Raw genomic sequence first — 23426 nt, 5'->3', positions numbered from 1 at the left:
TTATCATTAGTAGGCTAAATCCATACATCATCTCTATTCAAAGCTTAGGAAAGAGGCCCCCCTGAGCTCCGGGGCCCTGGTGCACTGCACCACCTGGCCCTACGATAGCTACGCCACTGTGTCTATGATGAGATGTTTGTGGATAATAGGAAAGCACGTTCAATTGCTTGTTAGTTTATTGCTAAGAAGAACGTTTCCCATAGCAACCCGAATAACAATAAATACTTAATTGAAATTGAGGTTATTTATTAGGCTCACAAATCATTCAACCGATTTCAAATACAAGTATTTAGGGGCTTAAAAGGACATAGGTTACCTAGCCTTCGTCACTCTAATGAATGAGGAAGGCAGGTTGAGCAAAACCATTAAAAACACTTGCAACGATTTCATATTGTGTATTTTAATAAAAGCAGTTGTAACAATCATATTTGGCGTATCATCCGACTAGTATTATAAATGCGATATTCTGTCTGACGATATATTACATATTTCTACGTAATATAACTCGGGGTAGCACCTGTAGTAGTTAGTAGGTAAATAAAAACATAAATTGCGGAACCGATGGAAAAATAAATTTGGATTGGACAAAGATTCAGGGAATTAGGCTCAATGTCTGTATGTATGTTCTCAATGCGTCCATTTATTATGATTAACTTTGCACATTCCATGTAAATCGTTTGTTAAAAAAACATTGGTAAATAAGGCGCATATTACTCAATTAAAGATTATAAAAAAGCGTGCAGTAAGACTTTCAGGCGGGTCATGTTATACATAAATCATTTTTATCAAATACATTTAAGTTATATACATAAATTTGATTGACTTAAAAGTAACTTTAGCGTTTTTTTGCCGGTTTTTTGACAATTTAATAAAGTATATTTCGAAAAATAAAACTTGTCAGGTGTTCTAAGCTCGCACAGCGAAGGCCCTCACCCAAAAAACAAGTCTTTTGTATTATATCTTTTGTAATATCTCTTCCATATAAGCGTTTTATGTAGACCATTATTCGAGCCGTCCGAAACCCGGACGGGTAGTTAGTGATTTAAAAATCTTTTTACTTTCTTATCTTTGTCCAAGTTTGTCCAAAGTGTGGTCCACATTTCAAATTGCTCCCTATATCTGTACCATATAAAGGCACACTTAAGGACGATAGAGGTTATCTTCTGGTATATGCGGCTGATGATTGCTAGTTAAGTTTTCATTCACAGCATCTACGTCACCATTGTTATCGGCTTCGTTTCCTTTATGAATGATAGAAAACAAAAACGTCTTAATTAAATTAAAGGTTAGATTAATTGAATAAATAAATAACGATTTTTTTGCTGATTTTTCACGGTTTAATTTAGGTTTTGGAGCTTTGATGGACTCATATTGTGTTTGGAATATAACATTTAGTAAAAAGTAGTAAAATTGTCTATGTCAAAATCTCTTATTTTCTGCTGAGTATCTATTCTATTTGAAACTACGCATAAATATATCTTAGAGTAGGGTTTATGGCGGGGGACTATGTGTGTAGTGATATCCAGTATATATTATAATTAGTATATTAACAAGACACTACTTTACCGTGTTCGGTTTGCAAATGTTTTTTTTTTTGTGTAATAGGTTTTGCATATGGGGGTTACCTGATGTAAAGTGGTCACCACCGCCTATAGACATTTGCGCTGTTAGAAATATTAATCATCCCTTACTTCGTCAATGCGTCACCGTATAAGTTAAAAATTGAAAAAAAAAAAATTTAATTGATATTGTAAAGGAAGATTACTTATAATATTTTAATCACAATAAGTCATTAGCCTTGTGTATTTCCTAATCTATACTAATATTATAAATGCGAAAGTAACACTGTCTGTCTGTTGATCACGGGCAAAAGCACTGAACCGAAATTAATGAAATTTTGTATGAAGCAATCTTGAATCCGAAGGAAGGTAGACTATGTCCTTCCTATGTGATTCCTAAATGTGAGCAAAGCCACGGGTGACAAATAGTATTCTATATATGTTCGTATTGTTTACTGTACTTCCAGCATAGACCCTACTCATACAAAGAGGTCTGCGTATTACCAAATTATATTGATACCTTCTTATTGAAGATATTATGACGATTCCATAGATAACAGCTGCTTTTTAATTATAGCTTATTTGAATTGAAGTAAGTATAACGATAGACAAACCTCTAGGTTTACGTATTTCATACGATTTACATCAGTGACGGTGACAGTGGTACGGAACGCTGTGTGTATCAGTCCTAATCGCACTTTCCTGGTTTTTTTTTATACAATGCCTCACTTGCCATCACCTGCCTTACTAAACCACTGCTTATAAAATAAATATAAGAAGGAATACTTGCCTTTAATACGCTTATGAATGATAAATGCAACTGACGCTATAACGAGAAGTATCAGGCCTATGACTAGTGAAATTATTCCAATTGCGTTGAGACTTGTGTACGTCGTCGTTGAATTAGCGGAAATAATAAATTTCCGTCTACCACTATATCGACTTGATGGATAATCTAAAAAATATTAATTATTTGATTATAAATACTAGTGTTCGCCTATTAATGACATTTGAAAATTAGATGTAAACATATATATATATGAATTTTTATATTTCAAACAAATACTTTTACTCTTATGTCCAACTTTTTAAAAGTGAAAAAGGGCCTTATTTTTACACCACATCACTTCACATCTTGCCGTCACTAGTCAGATTTAACCTAGACGTACCCGATATTGTCTATGTCATTTAGTTCAGTTAGTAGTTACATTATTTGAATATCATAAAAATAAGTTTAGCCCTAAACTTTCCAGCCTTATATTTGTGCTATTCGAACGTAATATAAGTTCTAATGTCAAAGAAAATTGTGGTTGCAAAATTAAATACATACTATAACCGACGCGTAACTCATATTCTCCAGCTTGAAGACCATTTTCAAATTGAGTCTGAGCTTTGTCGATACGCGCATACGGCTTGCGTTTCCATTCGGTTTTCATCCAACCTATGAATCGTTCGTTCTGTAAAAGTTTATATATTTTTAGTTACCTACGTTTTATTTCAATCGATACAAAAATTTAGTATATTGATACATTCAGGTGTATATTAATACAATACTGGTAGCTCCTATCAACACACTATAATATTTAGATAACCTTATTTTAAAGCAAATATATAAAATATAAACACCTGAAATCCATTATTTTCCGAATTCGAAGTGTCTAACTCCCAAATATTTTTATCCCAATTTATAGGTTTGGAGAAATTCTTAAAATCTGTAATACAAATATTTATAAATTAATATAAAAATATAAGCATATGAAGCATAAGCAATTTACAAAGTATTATAATTAATGTAATGCAGTTGATATTACTCAAATTTAACACTTACACATTTGTAAAAACTTTTATAATGAGATAACAGTATCTACAAAGTATTGTAAACATTAAACAGAATGTATTTTATTTTTACACTTACAACCTATTTAACCTCCTTTAGAACATAAATATAATTTTTTTATTGTACCATAACAATGATAAGTCAATGTTCTGAAAGACACTGTATTACAATCCCTATGATGAAATATATCTATACATTAACATAAATCAATTAAATGAGGACTATTTGTTTACCTAACAAATAAGGTCCTAAAACAAATTTATATTAAAAAATGCAGCTATTATCAGAGGTTTTAGAATATGATGGACAATTCTGTCGATGGTTTCAGAAGTAAAGAGAATATTATGATAACAAATACATACCTTCCCAGTTTTCCGGATTATGGTATCCAACCTTATCATCTTCTGTTAGTATTCCGAATTTGCGAAATGGTGTAATTATATTACTATAAGTATTTCTTAGTTCATATGTGTCTAAAAATATAAATAAGTATATTTAGGCATAACTTCATATTTATTATTTATTTATTCATATATTTTTTATAAATTATATGGAGATGAAATAGCACAGTGGGTAAATAATTTGTGTCTTTATGAAATATTGGAATATTTATTACTATATTTTCTTAATTTGTGTTGTTAATTTAATTACAAGCAACCCCTATAGATATTTCTTTATTTAAAATGTTTCATAAATAAACCTAAATATAAAATCTAATATAGCAGAGTAAATGAATATCATAAAATTAAAAATTAAAATTATTCTTTAAACTCAATTAAGCTTATAGTATTTTATGGCTAAATAAATACAAGGTAAATCTTTAATAATTCAGAACATAAATGTTATTTTATATATTATAACCACATATATTTCCTCAATATTCAATTATCAAAAACCTAAATCATATTCGTATGACCTAATACATGTTGAATTATAATTTAAGAAACACTTACCATTAAACATTGCATCAGCTATAGCACCACATGGAGATATAGATATCTTTTCTTTTGTAGTATGAACAAATCTATAAGGCTCACAATTTTCAGACGGTATCGGCACAGCAACACCCATTAATTGATTATCATCTCTGGAAAATTAAAAATAAATGTTGTTTTTTTTTAAGACAGATATTTAAAAAACATCTGTAATATAATTCTTCTAAGTGTTATTTGAGTTTCTATTCGTTTCTAAAATAATTATATTTGAACAAATAATACAACAGTTTCATAAGCTTAAAATGAAAATTCATCATAATTTATTTTCGGATCATACTTTGTCTACCGATGACCACACATGATACATATATGAATGTAACTTAGCTTCTTAGTATTCATTATGTCATGAAAACTAAACAATGCATAATAGGTTGAGTGAAACTAAGAATGATAAAAACAGGAAATAATTAATTTTGTACATATTGTTATATATTGTTTCACCAAATTCAATATTCTTTCTAGATTACCTTCTATTAATTAGCTGTGACATTGTTTACCTTGAATTAACATAATCACTTCGCAATTGGTCAAATGACTCCAATTCATAGTATACAGTGACATCTCCCTCTAAAGAATCAGTGATGTTGATATTATGGAAACATACACAAGGTACATTTTTTTCTGCACATGTTAAACTTCCATCACTATCAAATTCAAATGCTTTACAATCTGTATAATCTACAATTTGTTCCTTAATGTTAACCTGCCATTTAAGATATGTTATATTGATTAAAATTCTATTATTAAAATACACATAATTTGTATTATCAACAGAAATGAAAAAGCATACCTTGTGAGATATACACAAAAACGTTATCCCAATGGGAATAAGTATTATAGCTGTAAACACAATAAATGGAAGTGTTTTCAAAAGACATGAATATAATAAGTCGAATTCTGAAAAAAAAATAACATTGGAAAATAAAGATATAAAATAGGAAGCTTGATTGATTCATATACAGCTTTAAAGTGATAATAGTAAGATCATTTTTACTTTTATTTCCCATTTTGCTTTCCACTTTGACAGTAAAACTAAGCTTCAAACATTTTCACCATTTTCATTGTGAGTATAATGAATTTATAAAGAAAAATAAATATATATATTATATATAGGAATATTTGGACATGGGTTATTCTTTCAAATATTAAATTTACATTTACATATATGACACTTCAAATATTTCTTAGTCACACCAATAAGTAAAAAGACAAAAAGTGTCCTAATTTCCTAGAAGAAGAAACTATACTTTTGACTTCCAGAGTCTTAAACTTAAAGTTTCAAAACCGAGTTTTGACAATTGACAATGAGGTGTGATTCGCATAAAATTGCTGTTGTCTTTATGTGGGTGAATTTATAATCTAATAATAACAATTATATTTAACAAATTTTAATTTTTTTTTTTGTCTTTTTTACTATTTGTTCGAATAATATTTCTTTTGCCTCTTACCTAATGACTTTTCATACATAATTTAAGCTGTTCTTTTATTAATATATCCCCTAAAAACATTCTAAATAAATAAAACCCCAAAAAAACCCCTGTACATCTTGATTGTACCTAAATTTAGGAAAATAAACCAAAGTCAGCATCTCTGTAAGTGATGGACAAAATAAAAAAATAGAGATTTAGATTATAATATTAGACTGCTATCATTAGGTGCCAAATGTTACATACATAGGAATAAGGGATAAGCTTATTTTAATAAGATTATATTTCATCTAAAATTGTCAAGTCTGAAAAACAGTCAAAATTGCTTTTATTCACTTCACCAATTCTATATATTTAATAAAGTTCAATGATCACAGAAGTGGAAAATGAAATAGTAAAATTTCCTTGTAATTGAATGTTATAATGTATGGTTTATTATTATTGCCTTTTCCAAGAAGCAACAATAAAAAAATGAACCTTCAATAGTAAGTGTCACTGTCAATTGTCATTATGACAAATTTAATATTTATCAGCGCTTAGCCGTAGTTCATGACAAACTTAATGATTCATATTTAATTTTTCAGTATATTATTTTTAATGATAAAAAAATATAAGGATACAAACTGTTCCTTGTAGAAACTTTGTTACTACTAACTCCAGTGAACACTTTAAAGTGTGTAAATCTTCTTTAAAATGCCAGTAAGTAGTATTTCGGTGCCTTTATATTTTTTTAATAATGTAAGATTACTAAAAAGTTTTATTATTACAGGCCTACCATTCGTCATTAGTCGAATACACCCAATCTGTGGGAAATTTAGCGTTATTGCCTATTCGCACTACCTTCAGAGGACCAGCACCTTTAAGTCCAAAAATTGAGTTGGATATCATAGATGAAGCTCTTAATTATTTTAAAGCGAACGTTTTTTTCAGATTTTACGAGATCAAGGCATGTTTATATTTAATGAAAAAATTTATATTTGGTTAAGTATTCAAAGAGCAGAGCAAATTTTGATGTGGTATTATTATCATAAATAATATACATTCAAAATTAAGTGTCCTATAAGACACAATATAAGCAAATATTTTGTATGCATAAAAACAACAGGCCTGCCTAGTTTATATAATTTATTTGTATTAAATGGTTACACTACGTAGGGTCCTAACCACTTGTGACCTGAGATGGCCCAGTGGTTAAAACGCGTACATCTTAACCGATGATTTCGGGTTCAAACCCAGGCAGGCACCACTGAAATTTCATGTGCTTAATTTTTGTTTATAATTCATATCATCCTCTGCGGTGAAAGAAAACATTGTGAGGAAACCTGCATGTGTCTAATTTCAACGAAATTCTGCCACATGTGTATTCCACCAATCCGCAATGGAGCAGCGTGGTGGAATATGCTCCAAACCTCCTCAAAGGGAGAGGAGGCCTTAGCCCAGCAGTGGGAAATTTACAGGCAGCTAATGTAATGTAATGGTTACATACATGTTAAGTTAAAATTGAAGCAAATTCTAGTACAAATTGTTTCTTATATCATTTTAGTCTGATGCTGATAGAGTGCTCATTTACTTGACCCTGTATATTTCTGAATGTTTGAAAAGATTGCAAAAATGCTCAAATAAAAATCAAGGTCAGCAAGAGATGTACATGCTTGCTATATCAAAATTTGACATTCCTGGAGAATCAGGCTTCCCTTTGAATTCTGTCTATGCCAAACCTACCAGCACTCAAGAAGCAGGTATTTGTGACATTTATCAAAATTAATTTCCTTGTGTAACTTTGGAATACAATATATATATAATTATATATTAAAATATATTAGTTTAATGTAACTATAATTTTAGATTTGATGAGACAATACTTGCAACAATTAAGACATGAAACTGGAGGAAGAGTTTGTGAAAAGGTATGAATTAGTCTTATCTAAGTTTGTAGCTTATTGGACATTCAAATGTATAAATTATTGCTTTAGGTTTGTTTTATCTCAGTGTAATATGATTTTATCTTGATTTAATTAAAATGCTACTGATAAAAATTAACAAATAAAACTAATATAATTACAAATTTTTCACTTTTTGGACGAATTTTCACACCTGTAAAAATGGTCTTTATGTCGGTCTAAGCTGTAAAGCGTTCTGTAAAATGTAAAAGTTGATCTTTTAAATTTTACTTTTTGGGAAACCAGATATACTTAAAAGATATTAGTAACTTTCCACTCCTATATACTACCATATAAAAAACAACCACCAAAACTTAATATTGTTGTGGTCTACAAAGTTTATAACCTCTTATTCCCAATTTTTTTTTATTAAATTTTCAAACATAACATTTATTAGTTCATTCAAATCCTCAGAATTTTTATGAGCAGTAAACCTTTGATTTACAAGTTTGTAATTTAATCATGCCCTTATCCAAGATTCTTAATTGAATTGCAATCATAGTAACTGTAACATAATTGATAGCAGTTATAGTAACTGCTATTAATGATGTCAATATGATTTGTGTTATGTAAACTTAATTATTTTAAAGAGATATTTTTATTATTAATGTTTTTGCAGGTATTTGCTACAGAAGATGGAAAACCAAGCAAATGGTGGCTATGTTTTGCTAAAAGGAAATTCATGGATAAATCTCTTTCAGGCCCAGGCCAGTAATATTAAACTGAATGTTTCTGCATAAAATATTTATTAGATAAAATATGTAGTTATCAATTTTATTCATGTCTTAAATTCCAAGCTCATATTATATGGATATTGAGTATTAATATTATTTTTATTATTAAAAATACTGTAAATTCTTTTCTAAATAAATTTCACTATTTCGTAGTTTTTATTTTTTTCATTTCATTGACAGAGGGCTTTAATCTCTTTCATATTATTTTATCCTTAAAATTAGTTGAATTCTAATAAATTGCTATAGTATACATTTTATTTCAATAAAAGTAATACAAGATATTAAAAAAAGAAATTTTAGATTTATCTTAATGTATAAAGTTTGTCTTTTTAGTGCTATAAATGATTACTAGTAAATAGAAAAAACATCTATTTAAGAATATTTTGTTGATTGTTTGTTTAATCTTTTAACAGAAATAAGGCTGCACATTTCATTAGGTAAATATGTTCATACTATTATGAACTAATTCAGTTATTATAAAAAATGTAAACCTCAAACTAATTTAAAATCTTTTACTGTACCAAACAAAGCTATTACCAAATTACTCATTGTATGCATGGTTTTGTAAGAAAATATTATACTGAAAAGGTTCTGATAAGTATTGCAAGAATATACTAGACTTGAAATAATAAGTCTTTATAACAATTTATAATACACTTTCTTTATACATATAAAAAATATAAACTATACACCATACTCCTTAATCAGTTGTCCTGCAATAACAAGTCTCTGAATTTCTGATGTACCTTCATATATCTCAGTAATTCTTGCATCTCTATAGTGTCGTTCAGCAGGCATGTCTGACACATAGCCCATGCCTCCTAGGATCTAAAACAAATTACATTTATTAAATGTTTATTTCATATAAGAATGGTATCAGCATAAAATAAATACTTGTAGTCTATTCCAACCGTAAGAGGAATACAGGATTATAAACAGCTTCAACTTTAAATTGACACTATAAAAAATATGAATTTTGTTGAATTTGTTTTGGAAACTTTAAAGTAAAATTAAAGTGATTATAGGTAGTGAACTGTCTGTAGTACATAATATAACAGAGCTATTAGAGAATCACAATTAATAATATGTCAATCGAAGGTTTGTTTATTGTTATTCCTTTAATTGGAATAGAGTATACATATACTACTAAGGAAATCTTATCAAAACTTGGTTGCTTACAAGCATTTAACTGCTGTATGCAATTGGGATTTAATGGGATTATTGATTTAACTATATTAGGTTTTGTACGACTATATTCCACCAAAAACATTCTTCATTTGTTTTTTGGTTCAAATAATACAAGTATTGAAATATAAATTAAATAAAAAAGACATATAAGACTTTGTTTAAGAAACTATATGATAATTACTTGTATACACTGATGTGATAGAAATGTAGCTGCCTCAGATGCTGCAAGTTTTGCCATAGCTGCCTCTTTTGTGTATGGCTTTTTGTTATCTTTTAACCAAGCTGCACGCCAAGTTAGTAGCCTGGCAGACTCTAGCTGCAATGCCATATCAGCCAATTTGTTCTGTATTGCCTGCAACTTCATAATTGGTTTGCCAAATGCCATTCTCTTTGAGGCATATTCTACAGCCACATCCAGAGATGCCTAAAAATAGGTATTATATGAATAAAAAGTATTATTTACATGTTACATCTAATCATTTAAATTTAGATTACCTGTGCAATGCCTAAAGCTTGCGATGCAATACCAATTCTACCTGCATCTAATGTCATCATTGCAATTTTGAAACCAAAACCAGGCTCACCCAAAATATTCTCCTTGGGAATCTCACAGTCTTCAAACATGAGGGAACAGGTTGATGAACCCCGTATACCAAGCTTGTCTTCTTTTTTTCCTAATTCAAGTCCATTTATAGGTTTTGGCACAATAAATGCAGATATACCTTTATGTTTAAGGCTCTTGTCAGTTGTAGCAAAAACAACAGAAGCTTTACTTTCATAACCATTTGTTATCCAACATTTGGTGCCATTAAGAATCCAACTATCTCCTTTAGTTTTAGCCGTTGTGGATGCAGCACCTGCATCTGAACCATTTCCAGGCTCAGATAGTGCAAAACATCCTACTATGTCACCTGAAAATAGAAATTCAGAGTTGGATTATATGATCCTATAAATTATTTCATTTTTTAACTTAAAAGCACATAAATATAGAAAAATTGTTATATTTTTTTCTTAAGATTAACAGACCAGTGCAGAAAGGCGTGACAAACTCTTGTTTCTGCTTGTCAGTGCCCCAGTGGTTCAAGGGACCCAGGTATAATGAGTTATTCACTGACATTATAACACCAGCTGAAGCACATCCTCTGGATATTTCCTCTAATGCTATAGCATATGCCAAGTAATCTAATCCAGATCCTCCCAGATCTTCAGATGTAGCTATCGCCATAAGGCCAAGTTCACCCATTTTTTTAATAGCTTCTTTAGGATACAAATGGTCTCGATCATATTTTGCAGCGTTTGGCTTGAGCTCTTGCTCGGCGAAATCTCGACAGGTTTTATATAACATCTGGTATGTTTCTGGTAGAGCCGATAGGGAAGCAATGCATCGGGAACTGCGTAATGTTGATGGTACTGAAATATAAATGTTATGATCACTTCATCACATACGATATCAATTGTAAAGGTAAAAACATTTGAATTATTTTTTGTATAACTAAATTAAGCTTGTTAACTACGTACCATAACAAAAAGCAGTTCTTGATAAAATAGTTAACATTTTTATTAATTTAATTAAAACAACGAAAAAATAAAAATAAATGAAAGACTAAATTAGAACTATGAAGTTTGAACCTTTAAACTTTTATTTTGCTTGAGGGTTACCAACTCTTAATATTTTTGCCCTGGAAAAACATTTGAAAATATATCCTTAAAAAAATTTGTTATAAGTATGAAAATTTATAGAAATATTTATTTATTCTTGAAATTAAACAACAAGCTAAAAGTTAAAATTCAGTCCAGGGTAACTACATACTACTACAAGATGTTATTGCCTGTAATATGTCCAATTACTCTATTGGAGAAAATTTATGGAATGACATATTCATAAAGCTAATATTTTTATTAATGGATAAAACAAAAACATTTTGTGTTCATCAAGAAATAGTTTTTATTCTCTGACTACGAGAAAATCAATTAAATCTTAAATTAAAAAATTGTTACTTATTGCGAAGTATATATTTTTTAAGTATTAAGTTAAAGTATTGTGTCAATTTGGCATAAGTCAGTGTCAAACAAAAACCAAAAACATTTATGTGTTGCGAAAAAAATAACAATTTAAAATGATAAAATGGAGATATTATTAAGATTTGTACCTACAAATCCATTAAGATTAACAGCCTCTAGGATATTATTAACTCATGTAGCTTACTACACCAGGTGTTTTAACGTCTTCTACGTATTTTATATTATACATATATTACGTACCTAACCTAATATACTTTTCATTTTTGTTTCCCAGACTAGCTGAAGTTGGAAAATTAGAAGCACCGAAAACATCGGGCAAATACGAAACAGGACAATTAATTTTGCACAAAGTATTTGGCTATAGGGGTGTTATATTATTTCCATGGTTAGCGAGGGTTTATGATCGGGATGCCACTAATAAAAAGGATAGCACGGAGTCCTCGGGTACTACAGACAATTCGCGAGATACGCTTTCAAATGTTGGCAAAGAAGTTAAAGGTAGAACCCACACCTTCTATCAAGTTCTTATAGACACCAGAGACGCACCATACATAGTAAGTAATCTTATCCATTTTTAATTTCCTTATTATCAATTAATCTTCTTACTAACTCAGCTTTGATATAAAAAATATCTATCTGTGTAAGCAATATTTGTCTGACATTTGTATTCTAATGATAATAATTCATACAATTATGTTGCAATTGTCTTACAATATGTGGAATATAATTATTTAGTATTTTGCTGTTAAAGTAGGTTATTTTAAAAGTGTAGTTGGTTGCAACTCAATAATAACTTTTTATAATTTGATTTTATTATATTGAAGATTAAATTAATTGCATGGCATTTCCAAAGAGGCTTCAGTTTAAAAAAACTAAACAATCTCATTCATAGGTTTGTTTATAAAATAAATCTTATTTTCAAATACATTATTGTACTGTATTTAGTAAAGTATATTCTATTCTATCTATTGTATGTAAGTGCTTTAAGCGGAATTGACTATGAATACCTATTTTGTTTAAGTTTAAATTTGTTACAATTTTTGAGACGTTTTACATTAGGGTTATTATCATACAAATATTTGAGTTTATTTGTACATTAATCTCACTTTGCTAGACATAAATAAATCCTTCTTTACCATAGACTAGTTTAGAATTTTCATTCATCAAATGATATTTTTTTCTTTACTTTTATATATTAATGTTTATTTAAGTGTTGACTTTAATCTTTTATTATTTATTTTTAAAACTTTATATATGTTTGCATAAAATAGAAATAATAAAAATATTAAAATAAATTTTGAATTTAGAACACAATTTTAATTAAAATTAATTTATTTTTGACTGTGCAAACACACTACGACATGAGACCTGAGTGGAAGAAAAAGGTACATTGAAATATTTGAACCTTTTTTTCTGTTATAATAATCATGACTAACATTGTTATATTTTAAGTAAAACAATATTAAATTGAAATGTTTTTGTTTACATAACTGCATTTGGACATGTTTTAATTCCTAAATAATATTTATTTTAATATTTTTTCTTATTGTGTCATCTAAACCAAATCATGACCATTTTTACTAATTAAAGAATTATGCATTATGTAATAAAATTGTATCTTGAGTTCTATCTTAATTTACATGAATTCTAGCGAAATAATTCAAACATTGAATGTAGTTTTAAGTAAGTAAGACTTTAAGTTATTACTTAAATTCTCTTATTTTAAGTAATTAACTTAGTATCTTACTCTGTCCATTGTAATGTAATTAATAAATTTAAAAGAAATAACTTTATAAATTATTTAGGTTAAAATAAATTTATTATAAAGTTTACATCAATAAACAAAACCAAAATTATGATTATAAGTAGTTGCAATCTCATGGTAATTTGCCACTTTTTTGTCAACTCATGAAAACTGTGTGGTGTCTTTCATTGATTTTAATTTAGATATTCATGTATAAGTGCACAGATTCATTCATTCATTATTAAATCATATATTATAATACATATTTATCATATTGGGGTTTTTACTGCAATCATACCCATTTTGTTTTTGTAGAGCAAAATATATTACAAATAAATAAAATGAGTAACACAATTAAAAATTAACTCATTTAGTATACAAGCATAGGGTGTGTCCCTTAGTTTTTTATCTATGTTAAAAAAGGCAGCTTTATTGGTTATATTTTTGCATACATTTAGTACTTTTCTACTAGTAGTTCTAAATAAATGGTCTCTATAAATATTAACTGTTTGTGTTTTTATGATGGCAACATTTTTTAAACATATTATTTGATATGAGATGCCTTTATTTCTAATCTAAGCAATATAATTAATAATCTTGCATATCGATATGAATAAGAATATAATAGAAATTACTATAAAAATTAATTATAATAAATAAAATATATTTCAATTAAAATTACACATTTATGTTTTACAAAAAAATACATTTTGCAATATATTGACGGAAATTCTTACAATGCTCAGTTTTTAATATCTGCTTGACTTTGGGTCCTTATTAATGTTTTTGTTGATATAAAGTGACATTTCAGAGAGCACAAACTGAGGCAGTTACCTTCTTAGGCAACCAAGAATCCAGTCGCAGTCTGTATGCTATACCTGGTTTAGACTATGTAGCCCATGATGACATCATTCCCTATACATCTGTAGAACGGGTGCCATTGCAACACGAGCTTTTTGATAAATTTCTTATGCACAATCCAGATAAAGGTATATTATTTTCGATAGCATTAATCTTCTTTATTTCAATAGTTACAGATATAATTTCTGAGTCAAATTACCTACAGGTCACTTTTGATAAAAATGTTGACATAAACTTTAAATAATAAAACATTAAAAATAATCATCAATAGCCTAAAATTTATTTTTATTCGAAGTTATTCTTTATTGTCCGGTTAATTTTCATCATAAAACTAGCCACCAAGGAACTAGCAATTGTTCTCATTTGTGTCTCAATTATCGTGTGTAATGTATGTAATATCTGTTCCTTACTTTCTTTAAAATAGAAAAATTAAATCTGTCGTTTTGCTTGAGAGTTCGTTAATTGTAAAATCTGTTTCATTATTTTAGTACTCAACTTTGAAAGTCTGGTATATATTGAAATTCTAACAAAATAATCAATCTTAAATAAATTTTATTCAGATCCACCCTTCATAGCGCAAGAGACGCTTCGAGCTTGGCAAAAGAAGAATCATCCGTGGTTGGAATTGAGCGACGTCCACCGTGAGACCACAGAGGGCGTGCGCGTTACGGTTATACCGTTTTATATGGGCAGTCGCGAATCACAAAACTCAGCTGTCTATTGGGTAAGGATAAACTTTTAAAAATGTAACGAATTATAAACATACAAATAAATCTTTAGGTTTATAATGCAGGTTGAATTTTACAACTTTGTCAGTAATGAAACGGTATTTCAACTTATTTTAGTGGAGGTACTGCATACGCCTCGAAAACCTTGGTTCACAAGCTGTGCAGCTCAGGGAAAGGCACTGGCGGATCTTCTCCTTGAGCGGCACGCTGGAGACCGTTCGCGGGCGCGGCGTGGTGGGACAAGAACCGCTGCTAGCGCGACATTCGCCCGCCTTCCAGTACAGCAGTCACGTCAGTCTGCAGGCGCCCAGCGGCCACATGTGGTACGTACCACTTTACAATCTAAATTTACAAATACGTTGAATAATTGGATCTGTATGTACATAATATATGTATTACGTAACTGTCATATTATGTAACAGGGGGACGTTCAGAATGGAGCGGGAAGACGGGTACACGTTCGACTGCCGCATCCCCCCCTTCTCGCTGGAGAGCAAGCCGGACGAGGGCGCGCCCGTGGCGCCCTCCGCCGCCGCGTGAGCGCCGCCGACATCACAGGAAGCCCGATTTCAATTCAAATATGGAACATGTGATCTTTTATCATACCATAGAGCTCATGAGCTGAAGTCATTATTTTTAGTTTATCGATGATAGAAGATATTTATTATGATAGTAAAGCTCCTTATCGTTGTTACATCCCTAGGCTGTTTTCAAAAAATCTTAGTTCTCTTAATAAATTTAGATCTTAAATAAATTGCAGTATTCTAAACAGAATTTGGACTTTTATTTATTCAGGTTAAATGAAAATAAAACACACTTCGCGCTCTAAATAATTTAATATTCTTTAAGTTTTTAGTAGATCTATAATAGGAAGCTATGCTATGGTCAAAGAATTAAAGCTACGTTTTTTTCGCATTAGTCAACAACGTCATATGAGGGTTTAAAATTATTGCTTAATACAAGTGGTTAGTGACGTGCATCGATCAAAAATACAGAGAATATCGCTCAGCGTTTAAAATAACGAACCACACATGGTAAACTTTGATGAATAATTTATACAACGTTTGATAAAAGTCCTTGAACATAATTAATCCTTGTATTTTGATCGACGCAAATGACCATCATAATGGTTTAAATTCAACAGCCCACTTTAATCATATATGTATATAAGAATAATAGTCTTCTATATATTACTACATTACAAGTATAAAATTCAATTGAATTCATAGTATTCAGCATGTAAATTTTAAATTCTTAATAAATAATTTAATAATAAAATTCATGTCAACTTTTTGGGTAACTATTTTTTTATATTATCTGTAATAAATGACGTTGTATTTAACAGTCTATGCTATTTTTATTTTATTATGTAATACATTAACACGTTTAATATTGAAATTTAAGGTGAATGGAATTAGTAATGTCCAGGTACTCAAGTCTACAGGAATAACGCTCTTACTTATACAAAAGGCACTTTAATATTTCTTTGGTAACGACACTCGTGTCGAAATGGGCTCTCACTTTATTTACAACATGTATCCACATATCTTATACATTACTAATACTACCTTGCTTAGCTTTTATTTAACTTCAGCTGTTAGTATGTGTGGGTCAAATACCGGAAATTAATTTTAAACCAGTACCAACCAAAACCATGACTGACACTTTTGACGCTGGTGACAATACAATCTATACCTTATTCCAATTGAAGAATTAAATATAAACAAACCTTAGATGTACATGTCTCATCCAATTTGATAATAGCTCTGCTATATTACACTCCAAACATTTTGATTACTATATCTTTATTTATAATACAACCCTATTCCACATTTACCTAGTTATATACTTTAATTTTACTTCCAAAGTTCCGATAGTAACTTCGCCGACATTGAAACCTCCATGTTTGTACAAAACCATAATGTACAACACTAATGGCATAATGGCAATTCAATGTCAGTTGCTGTTATTCAATTTATTTAATATCTTTATTAGATTAATTAACAAAGTTATTTTCTCATTCAAGCGAAATATTTAATTACAACTTTCATATTGTAAATAGTTTAAATGTTACAAAAGCTTACGAGAGTTTATTTTTTGTTTCTTTCTTTTGTTAACAAAATGAGCAGGACAGAATTATTATTAATATCGTGGGAACGAACTAGCATAATGTTAAAGTATTACTTATTAGAAATAAACAAGCATTTATTGAATAATTCTAATGTTCTTATACTGAGACCGATTTGGGGCGTTTTTTTACATTTTCTGATACAGGATGTACAAAATAATTGTTTATATAATACTAGTGCTATTGCTTTTATAACAGCCTGTGAATGTTAAGTAAGTGATTAATTTCGAAACGGTTTATACTTACTCTAAAAAGTTAAATTGACTACTATTTATAAACAAGTTATCATGACACTACTGTGTCAATAGTATATAGCTTTGAATCAATTTGTACAAATTATAAAAAATAACTGAAACTCAGTTTTGGGACCAAATTTTATGCATTTAAATGTTTCTTGTACCTACAATTTTCATACAATATCTTGAGATTTTATTTAAGTATGGACCAGGAGCAATTACAAGTTACACTATTATCTAAACTAACTAATTAAACTTCTGCAAGTTGTGTATGAATTTAAGGTTTATGAATATCGACGTCATAAAGCTTTTCTAAAAATAGTACAACATTATTACACAAAAAAGCATATTCGACGACCAATAATGCATCTATTCAATTGTAACATTGGATAAGGACTGGCTAGAAGTTACTACGACCTTTAACTAGGAAGTTAAAGGCAAATGGAAAACTTGTTTTAAAACATTACCTAGCTAGTTGAATAATGAGTGCTGCACACATTTCGAAGAATTCCATTGTGTGGTGACCCTGGGGCTGAGTGGGAACCGGCGGAGGGAGTGAGGGGGACGGGGACGGGGCGAGGGGCGAGGCCTCCTCATCCGTGTCCTCCTTCTCGCCTGAAAGAGATTTGAAGTCGAGGAGGTAGGACTTGTAGTCGACTTGGTACAGTTGGAGCGACATTTTGATGTGTTTCTGTGTCATCTTGTTCAAGGTGCGAACTCTGAAACATTTAATACAATGTAATGCGAGATTTGACAAAGCTATTCTTCTTCTCATTTCAAAACTCACCGCGAACCACGATCGTAAATTTTCAGAAAGTATTATACGACATTGACTTAAATAATAATTACAACATTTATTAAATTACTTATGTGTGTGCAAGATGATTTTGCAAGTAATATGAATCGCAGAATAGTACTACAAATCAATATATTTAACGAAGTGAAAAATTATGTAAAAACTTACATACAATAAAATAATAGAGGAACCCAGTAATCAGACCGTGTGAATCCGAAGATTGCTTCAAACCGAGGCGCTACTAAAATCTTACCTATTTATTAATGTTTTTAATTCATATCGTTAGAAAAGGAAAACATCGTAAGGAAACCGGTACGTGTCAAATGGAAATGTGTCTAAAATGAACTCCATACCTTTCTTTAAAAGCAGATCAGACCTTAGGCTCATAATAAAAATCTATTTTTTACCTGACATGATAAGGATTGATGACTTTCCACTCGTAGTCGAGTGCTTTCATAGCACGAAATACTTCCAACATGATGTCGTTGGGCTTGCTCTGAGATCGGATTCCTAGGTGCCACTTTGCTCTGGAAAATTTACATTACATTTTATAACGCATTTATAGCTATTACCGAGCGAAGCAAAGTTACCTTAGTTCATGTGTAACTGTTTATAACTCATGCAGCTTTGAACGTTTAGTGATTTGTGTCGATTTCTTGCGATTTTTAAACTTCTCCTACACGTGCAATATATTCCCAAGCATTACTAAACGATGAAAAATGCATACACCACAAATCAAAAATTAAATCACGACTCATATCGGTCACACCACCAGACGTCAACCCGTGGACGTCGGAGCGGCTGACAAATGGAGCATTCCGACCAGCGCAGTCAATGGAAGTAGTGAACAGCGGCGGAATAGCGAACTCCAGCAAGAGGCGGCTGACCGTTTGACGGGCGTGCCCTTCTGCTTGTCGTGCTGCGGCTGCGCGGCGGGCGCGGGCTTGTCGCGCAGCGGCGCGATGCGCTCGGGGTGCGGGCGCGCGCTGTCGGCGCTGGCGGGCGGCGAGCTGCCTGCGGGCGCGTGGTATTATGTGTGTAGTACGACTCGTGATACCAAATACCGTGCTTATAAAATTTAGTAATGTAGGGGCATTGTGATTTCAATTTTAAAGTTTTTATTTAGGCATACAAGCTGATATTCTGAATCTATGACATTTGGGTATAAAATGAGAAAACTCGTTGACTATCCCTAACCCCGGGTCGGACTGACAAAAAGTTATAGAGTTTTTCTATCGGAATCATGAAGTTGGAAGTGTGTACATTCACGTGTCACAAAAACTTTATATATAGTTCTTTGTCTGAACTCTTTTAAGTCGTGTCGGATTTGCTGTCCCATTGGATTGAAGGAATAGAAAGTACACCTGTGGTTGCCAATCGGTCAGGAGGATATTAGTATACTATTATGTGTTATTGAATCGGAAATCTTACTGGCGACGTAGAACTCTTTAATTTCGGCCTTAGCGGCTTCGTCTGCGATTCTCTTGTTGTCTATGATGAGATGGTAGGCTATGGCGAGCTGATCGTGCGGGTCTCCGCTGAGCAAGGCGTTGTGGACTTCGTTCTCGCGTACGCCGAACTTGTCGCACACTTCGGCGATCGCCTCTGTGTCGATCACGCTGCTGTCCTGTTTCAGAGAACATTTTCTTAGATAGAAAAAGTCAATACATACATGCAATATTAATTACTATCCGGCAGCTGAGAGAATGCGTTTCAGCAAGTTTTGTGATCGAATTGACTAAGTAACTTATAAGTGCAGCATTAAAAATAAAAATATTACTACATTTTATTTGGCCTTCCAACAAATAATTAATTTTAAATAAATATATAAAAACATTTTATTTAAATTAATATTGTATTGTTAATAAAGAAAATTCTCTCAGGGGCCGGAAGTTAATATTAGCATGTATGTGCTGTTAAGTATATTCCTAATCTGAATGGTACCAACTTCACAGACGAATACAAAAATAAAGTTTTCCTATTTCTAAAAGACACTCATATGTCTAATCTCTCTATATTTAACATCTATCTATAATAATAAAAGAGAAGACGCATTTTGTAATGTCACTTTGAAAAAGTGAATAAACCAATATACATGGAACTGATACCAGGAAATTCAGCAGAAATACCAACATAAGTAGATAGTAAATTGAGACTAATTCACGTGATAAGCCCGACTTCCATGTTCTTGTACAATATATCTATTGAGTATATAATTTAAAATAAATAACAATTAAAAAATATTATTGGAGGTGAAACCAAAACATGCTATAAATACTATCTATGAAGGCTTAATATAGTCAGCCTCGTAAATAGTGTGACACAGATTTATCTCTTTCTGTATTCATGCCATAACAAAACATTGTATTACTATAGAACCCCTATACAAGATTCGTAACAGGGATGTTATGTAGTTCCGTAACCGAATTCAATAAAGAAAAAATTGTATAGTGTTACACTTAAAGATATCACAGCTCATTGTTATTTAAAGCTTTAATTTTTTTCTTAAATTATACCTAGTACCAAATAATAGACTTGTAATTTAATCAATTATCTGAATGAATCGATAATCCGAATTAAATGCGTATTTGAAATCGATATTATATTCGTATTGATATTCAGATACGAAATTATATATCAATAACATCCGTGTTTTATTAGTTAGGAGTATGTTTAACTAACGAAAAGAGTTTCTATAAATTTAGGACTTACAAGTTACAACATAACAAGTTTTTCATAAAAAATATTGGTATGTTTTGTACATAAAAAAATATTTTATTGCCTTGTAAATGTTTTAATACAGAAATACTGAAATGTTATGTGTATAAATGTTTTTTTTTTTTAATTCATAGATAGCCTTTATAGACTTAATTAAAACTTCTAAATATATAAAATGTATGTTCTTGTCTAGTTTCATTGTGTTTTGAGGATATTTACAGCCAAAAACAAAAGAGGTCACAAAATTTAAATGTTTAACGTAATATACAAATATAATTTTGAATTGGTACTGTCAAATCTACTACTTCCAATTGACTGGTACGACATTTTCAAAATACAAGACATAAAATTAGCTTTGGCTCCAATGAATTTTCCGATCGTAGCACGTTGGGGCGTCCAATGATTTAAGAAATATGTAAATCTTTTTCGTTAGTTAAAATTCTATATAATACACATATCATCAACTGTATATTTTAAATATTCAATCATCACCACAATCTTGCTCACCAAATTTATCAAAATGATTACTAAATGCAATTGGATATATCAGACTTTAATAGGAATTTATAAGTAATGATATTACACTATTACCGACAAATACATTTCCTTGCAAACTCACAGTTTACAGTGTCGAGAACCAAACAAAACTGTCATTCCGACAAATAAGTTATGTTAGTTACCATAGTTTACCATCTAGTTCATACAGTGCTGTTAGTAGGACTCAACAATTGTGATTACCACCTGCTCCACGGGAGACGGGAACAAATAACCAGGTAGATCTTTCTGGAACCACTCATGTTTTTTGACATCTTCGATAGTTGCCCTCTTCATGGGGTCAACTTGTAACATGTTGCATAAGAGACTAACAACACTTTTATTTAAGTACTCTGGTATGGGGAAAATTCCTGACTTGATTTTTCTGAACAATGTGGGTACATGTTCATCGTCAAACGGCAAAGTCCCACAGAGTAGTGCATATAGAATTACTCCACATGACCACACATCAACCTCCGGACCAGCATAAAGTTTACCTGATATAACCTTGAACAGAAACAAAAGAAAAGTATTAAAAATTTTAAAAGATTATATAGTTAATTCTATATATATTTTTTTGAATATACCAAAATATAGACGTGAAATATTATTATTTTAGCTTTAAACTCTCAATGAAAGTACCATTAAAATATATAAAATCATATGTTCAAATACTGTAAAATCTATATATACTCTATTCCAACCATAAGAAAAACCAAATAAACAACATTTGACAGCAAATTAACTCAATATCATTGGAATTTTGGAAGTAAAATTAAAGTGGACATAAGTAGTTAAGTGTAATAGTGTTGTATCATAAATAAAGATATATTAATCATAAACTCTTAGTAGCGCATAATATAGCCAAGTTATTAGCTATACAAGTGATTTACCTCAGGGGCGGCATAATTAGGTGATCCACAGGATGTCCTCAAAAATTCTCCATCCATCATCATATTAGACAAGCCAAAATCTGCTATCTTAACATGCATATTATGATCTAGCAGAAGATTCTCAGGTTTTAAGTCTCTATGAACAATCATATGTCTATGGCAGTAGTCTACACCTGATATGATTTGTTGGAAGAAACGCCTGGCTTCGTGTTCTTGAAGTTTACCTCTTTTAACAATGTAGTCAAAAAGTTCCCCACCAGATACATATTCCATTATCATAAATATATCTGTTGGTGTAGATATCACCTGTAATACACATAGAACATCAAGAAACTCGATAGACATTAAATATATATGTTATCTATATATCACATCACATTCAATTGTAGTAGAAATTATTTAAAATATAAATTACCTGGTACAATTTAATAATATGGGGATGCCGGAATAGCTTAAGGTTCTGTATTTCACGTCTAATTTTACCGACGACATCTAACGATTTAATCTTTTGTCGATTAAGAATTTTAACTGCGACCTTGTGCTTTGTCAGTTGATGTTCTCCAATCTTCACTTTACCGAATGTGCCCACTCCCAAGGTAGCTCCTAATGTATAGTGACCTATTTTAACAATAGGTTGATTACCACTTGCTACCACTGGTTTATCAGACATTGTTTACGTTTATAAGTTCTTATTATCGAATTTCACCAAGTTCAAGGAGCAAGGTTGTAAATAATAGTGTAGTCTCTTCTAACACTAGTAGTTACATAGTAATTCATTTATATACAAAATAAAATATTAACAAATGAAAAAGTAGTATCAGGGAAATTATAATAATACAATAAAAATAATAAATGAGGAAAAATTGAAAAGACGAAGGAAAAATTTAATCTTCTTCATTGAATTGTCAATGTCAAAATTTTTTAATGATGTTTACTTCATAAATAAACTCGGTTATACACTTGCACATTATATACGATTCAACAGGAAAATAAAAATATATATATTGTAAAGTGTACACTTGAAATGAATAATTATTATGTTATATCGTTATATACTATGATGGTTAGTCTAATAATCTTGTAAGC

The 23426-nt window shown here is 30.5% G+C and overlaps 5 protein-coding genes across 7 annotated transcripts; 2 read left to right on the top strand and 3 right to left on the bottom strand.

The window, feature by feature from the left end:
• Positions 1-380: 380 nt before the first annotated feature.
• Positions 381-5687, bottom strand: LOC125072019 (cell cycle control protein 50A-like). Its single transcript, XM_047682488.1, has 9 exons — positions 5386-5687; positions 5182-5288; positions 4889-5094; positions 4350-4483; positions 3759-3869; positions 3186-3271; positions 2890-3016; positions 2350-2514; positions 381-1241 (listed from the first exon to the last, which is right to left on the bottom strand). The coding sequence occupies exons 1-9, from the start codon at positions 5396-5398 to the stop codon at positions 1141-1143; spliced, it is 1050 nt and encodes a 349-aa protein (XP_047538444.1). The 5' UTR covers positions 5399-5687; the 3' UTR covers positions 381-1140.
• Positions 5688-6336: 649 nt separating this feature from the next.
• LOC125071771 (actin-related protein 2/3 complex subunit 3-like) lies at positions 6337-8644 on the top strand. The gene is made up of 5 exons (XM_047682135.1): positions 6337-6517; positions 6588-6764; positions 7362-7557; positions 7664-7725; positions 8378-8644. The coding sequence occupies exons 1-5, from the start codon at positions 6512-6514 to the stop codon at positions 8471-8473; spliced, it is 537 nt and encodes a 178-aa protein (XP_047538091.1). The 5' UTR covers positions 6337-6511; the 3' UTR covers positions 8474-8644.
• Positions 8645-8990: 346 nt separating this feature from the next.
• Positions 8991-11332, bottom strand: LOC125071694 (short-chain specific acyl-CoA dehydrogenase, mitochondrial). The gene is made up of 5 exons (XM_047682033.1): positions 11199-11332; positions 10707-11090; positions 10176-10591; positions 9862-10104; positions 8991-9320 (listed from the first exon to the last, which is right to left on the bottom strand). Exons 1-5 carry the CDS (start codon positions 11233-11235, stop codon positions 9177-9179), a joined length of 1224 nt encoding a protein of 407 aa, XP_047537989.1. The 5' UTR covers positions 11236-11332; the 3' UTR covers positions 8991-9176.
• A 412-nt stretch (positions 11333-11744) lies between these two features.
• Positions 11745-15809, top strand: LOC125072162 (polymerase delta-interacting protein 2). Of its 2 annotated transcripts, XM_047682700.1 has the most exons (7): positions 11745-11894; positions 11977-12256; positions 13043-13087; positions 14258-14435; positions 14868-15031; positions 15153-15358; positions 15458-15809. In XM_047682700.1, the coding sequence occupies exons 1-7, from the start codon at positions 11806-11808 to the stop codon at positions 15573-15575; spliced, it is 1080 nt and encodes a 359-aa protein (XP_047538656.1). In that variant the 5' UTR covers positions 11745-11805; the 3' UTR covers positions 15576-15809. The 2 variants fall into 2 exon arrangements, with proteins under 2 accessions (XP_047538656.1, XP_047538657.1); XM_047682701.1 differs by lacking the exon at positions 13043-13087.
• A 1326-nt stretch (positions 15810-17135) lies between these two features.
• Positions 17136-23221, bottom strand: LOC125072161 (5'-AMP-activated protein kinase catalytic subunit alpha-2). Of its 2 annotated transcripts, none has more exons than XM_047682699.1 (7): positions 22756-23221; positions 22341-22646; positions 21655-21954; positions 19627-19822; positions 19083-19209; positions 18603-18722; positions 17136-18118 (listed from the first exon to the last, which is right to left on the bottom strand). In XM_047682699.1, the coding sequence occupies exons 1-7, from the start codon at positions 23008-23010 to the stop codon at positions 17863-17865; spliced, it is 1560 nt and encodes a 519-aa protein (XP_047538655.1). In that variant the 5' UTR covers positions 23011-23221; the 3' UTR covers positions 17136-17862. The 2 variants fall into 2 exon arrangements, with proteins under 2 accessions (XP_047538655.1, XP_047538654.1); XM_047682698.1 differs by having other exon boundaries at positions 21652-21954; positions 22756-23220.
• Between the last annotated feature and the right edge of the window lie 205 nt (positions 23222-23426).

Source organism: Vanessa atalanta, chromosome 20 (assembly GCF_905147765.1).
Source record: "Vanessa atalanta chromosome 20, ilVanAtal1.2, whole genome shotgun sequence".
Taxonomy (NCBI): Eukaryota; Metazoa; Arthropoda; class Insecta; order Lepidoptera; family Nymphalidae; genus Vanessa; species Vanessa atalanta.
This window is presented reverse-complemented; position numbering and strand designations above follow the sequence as displayed.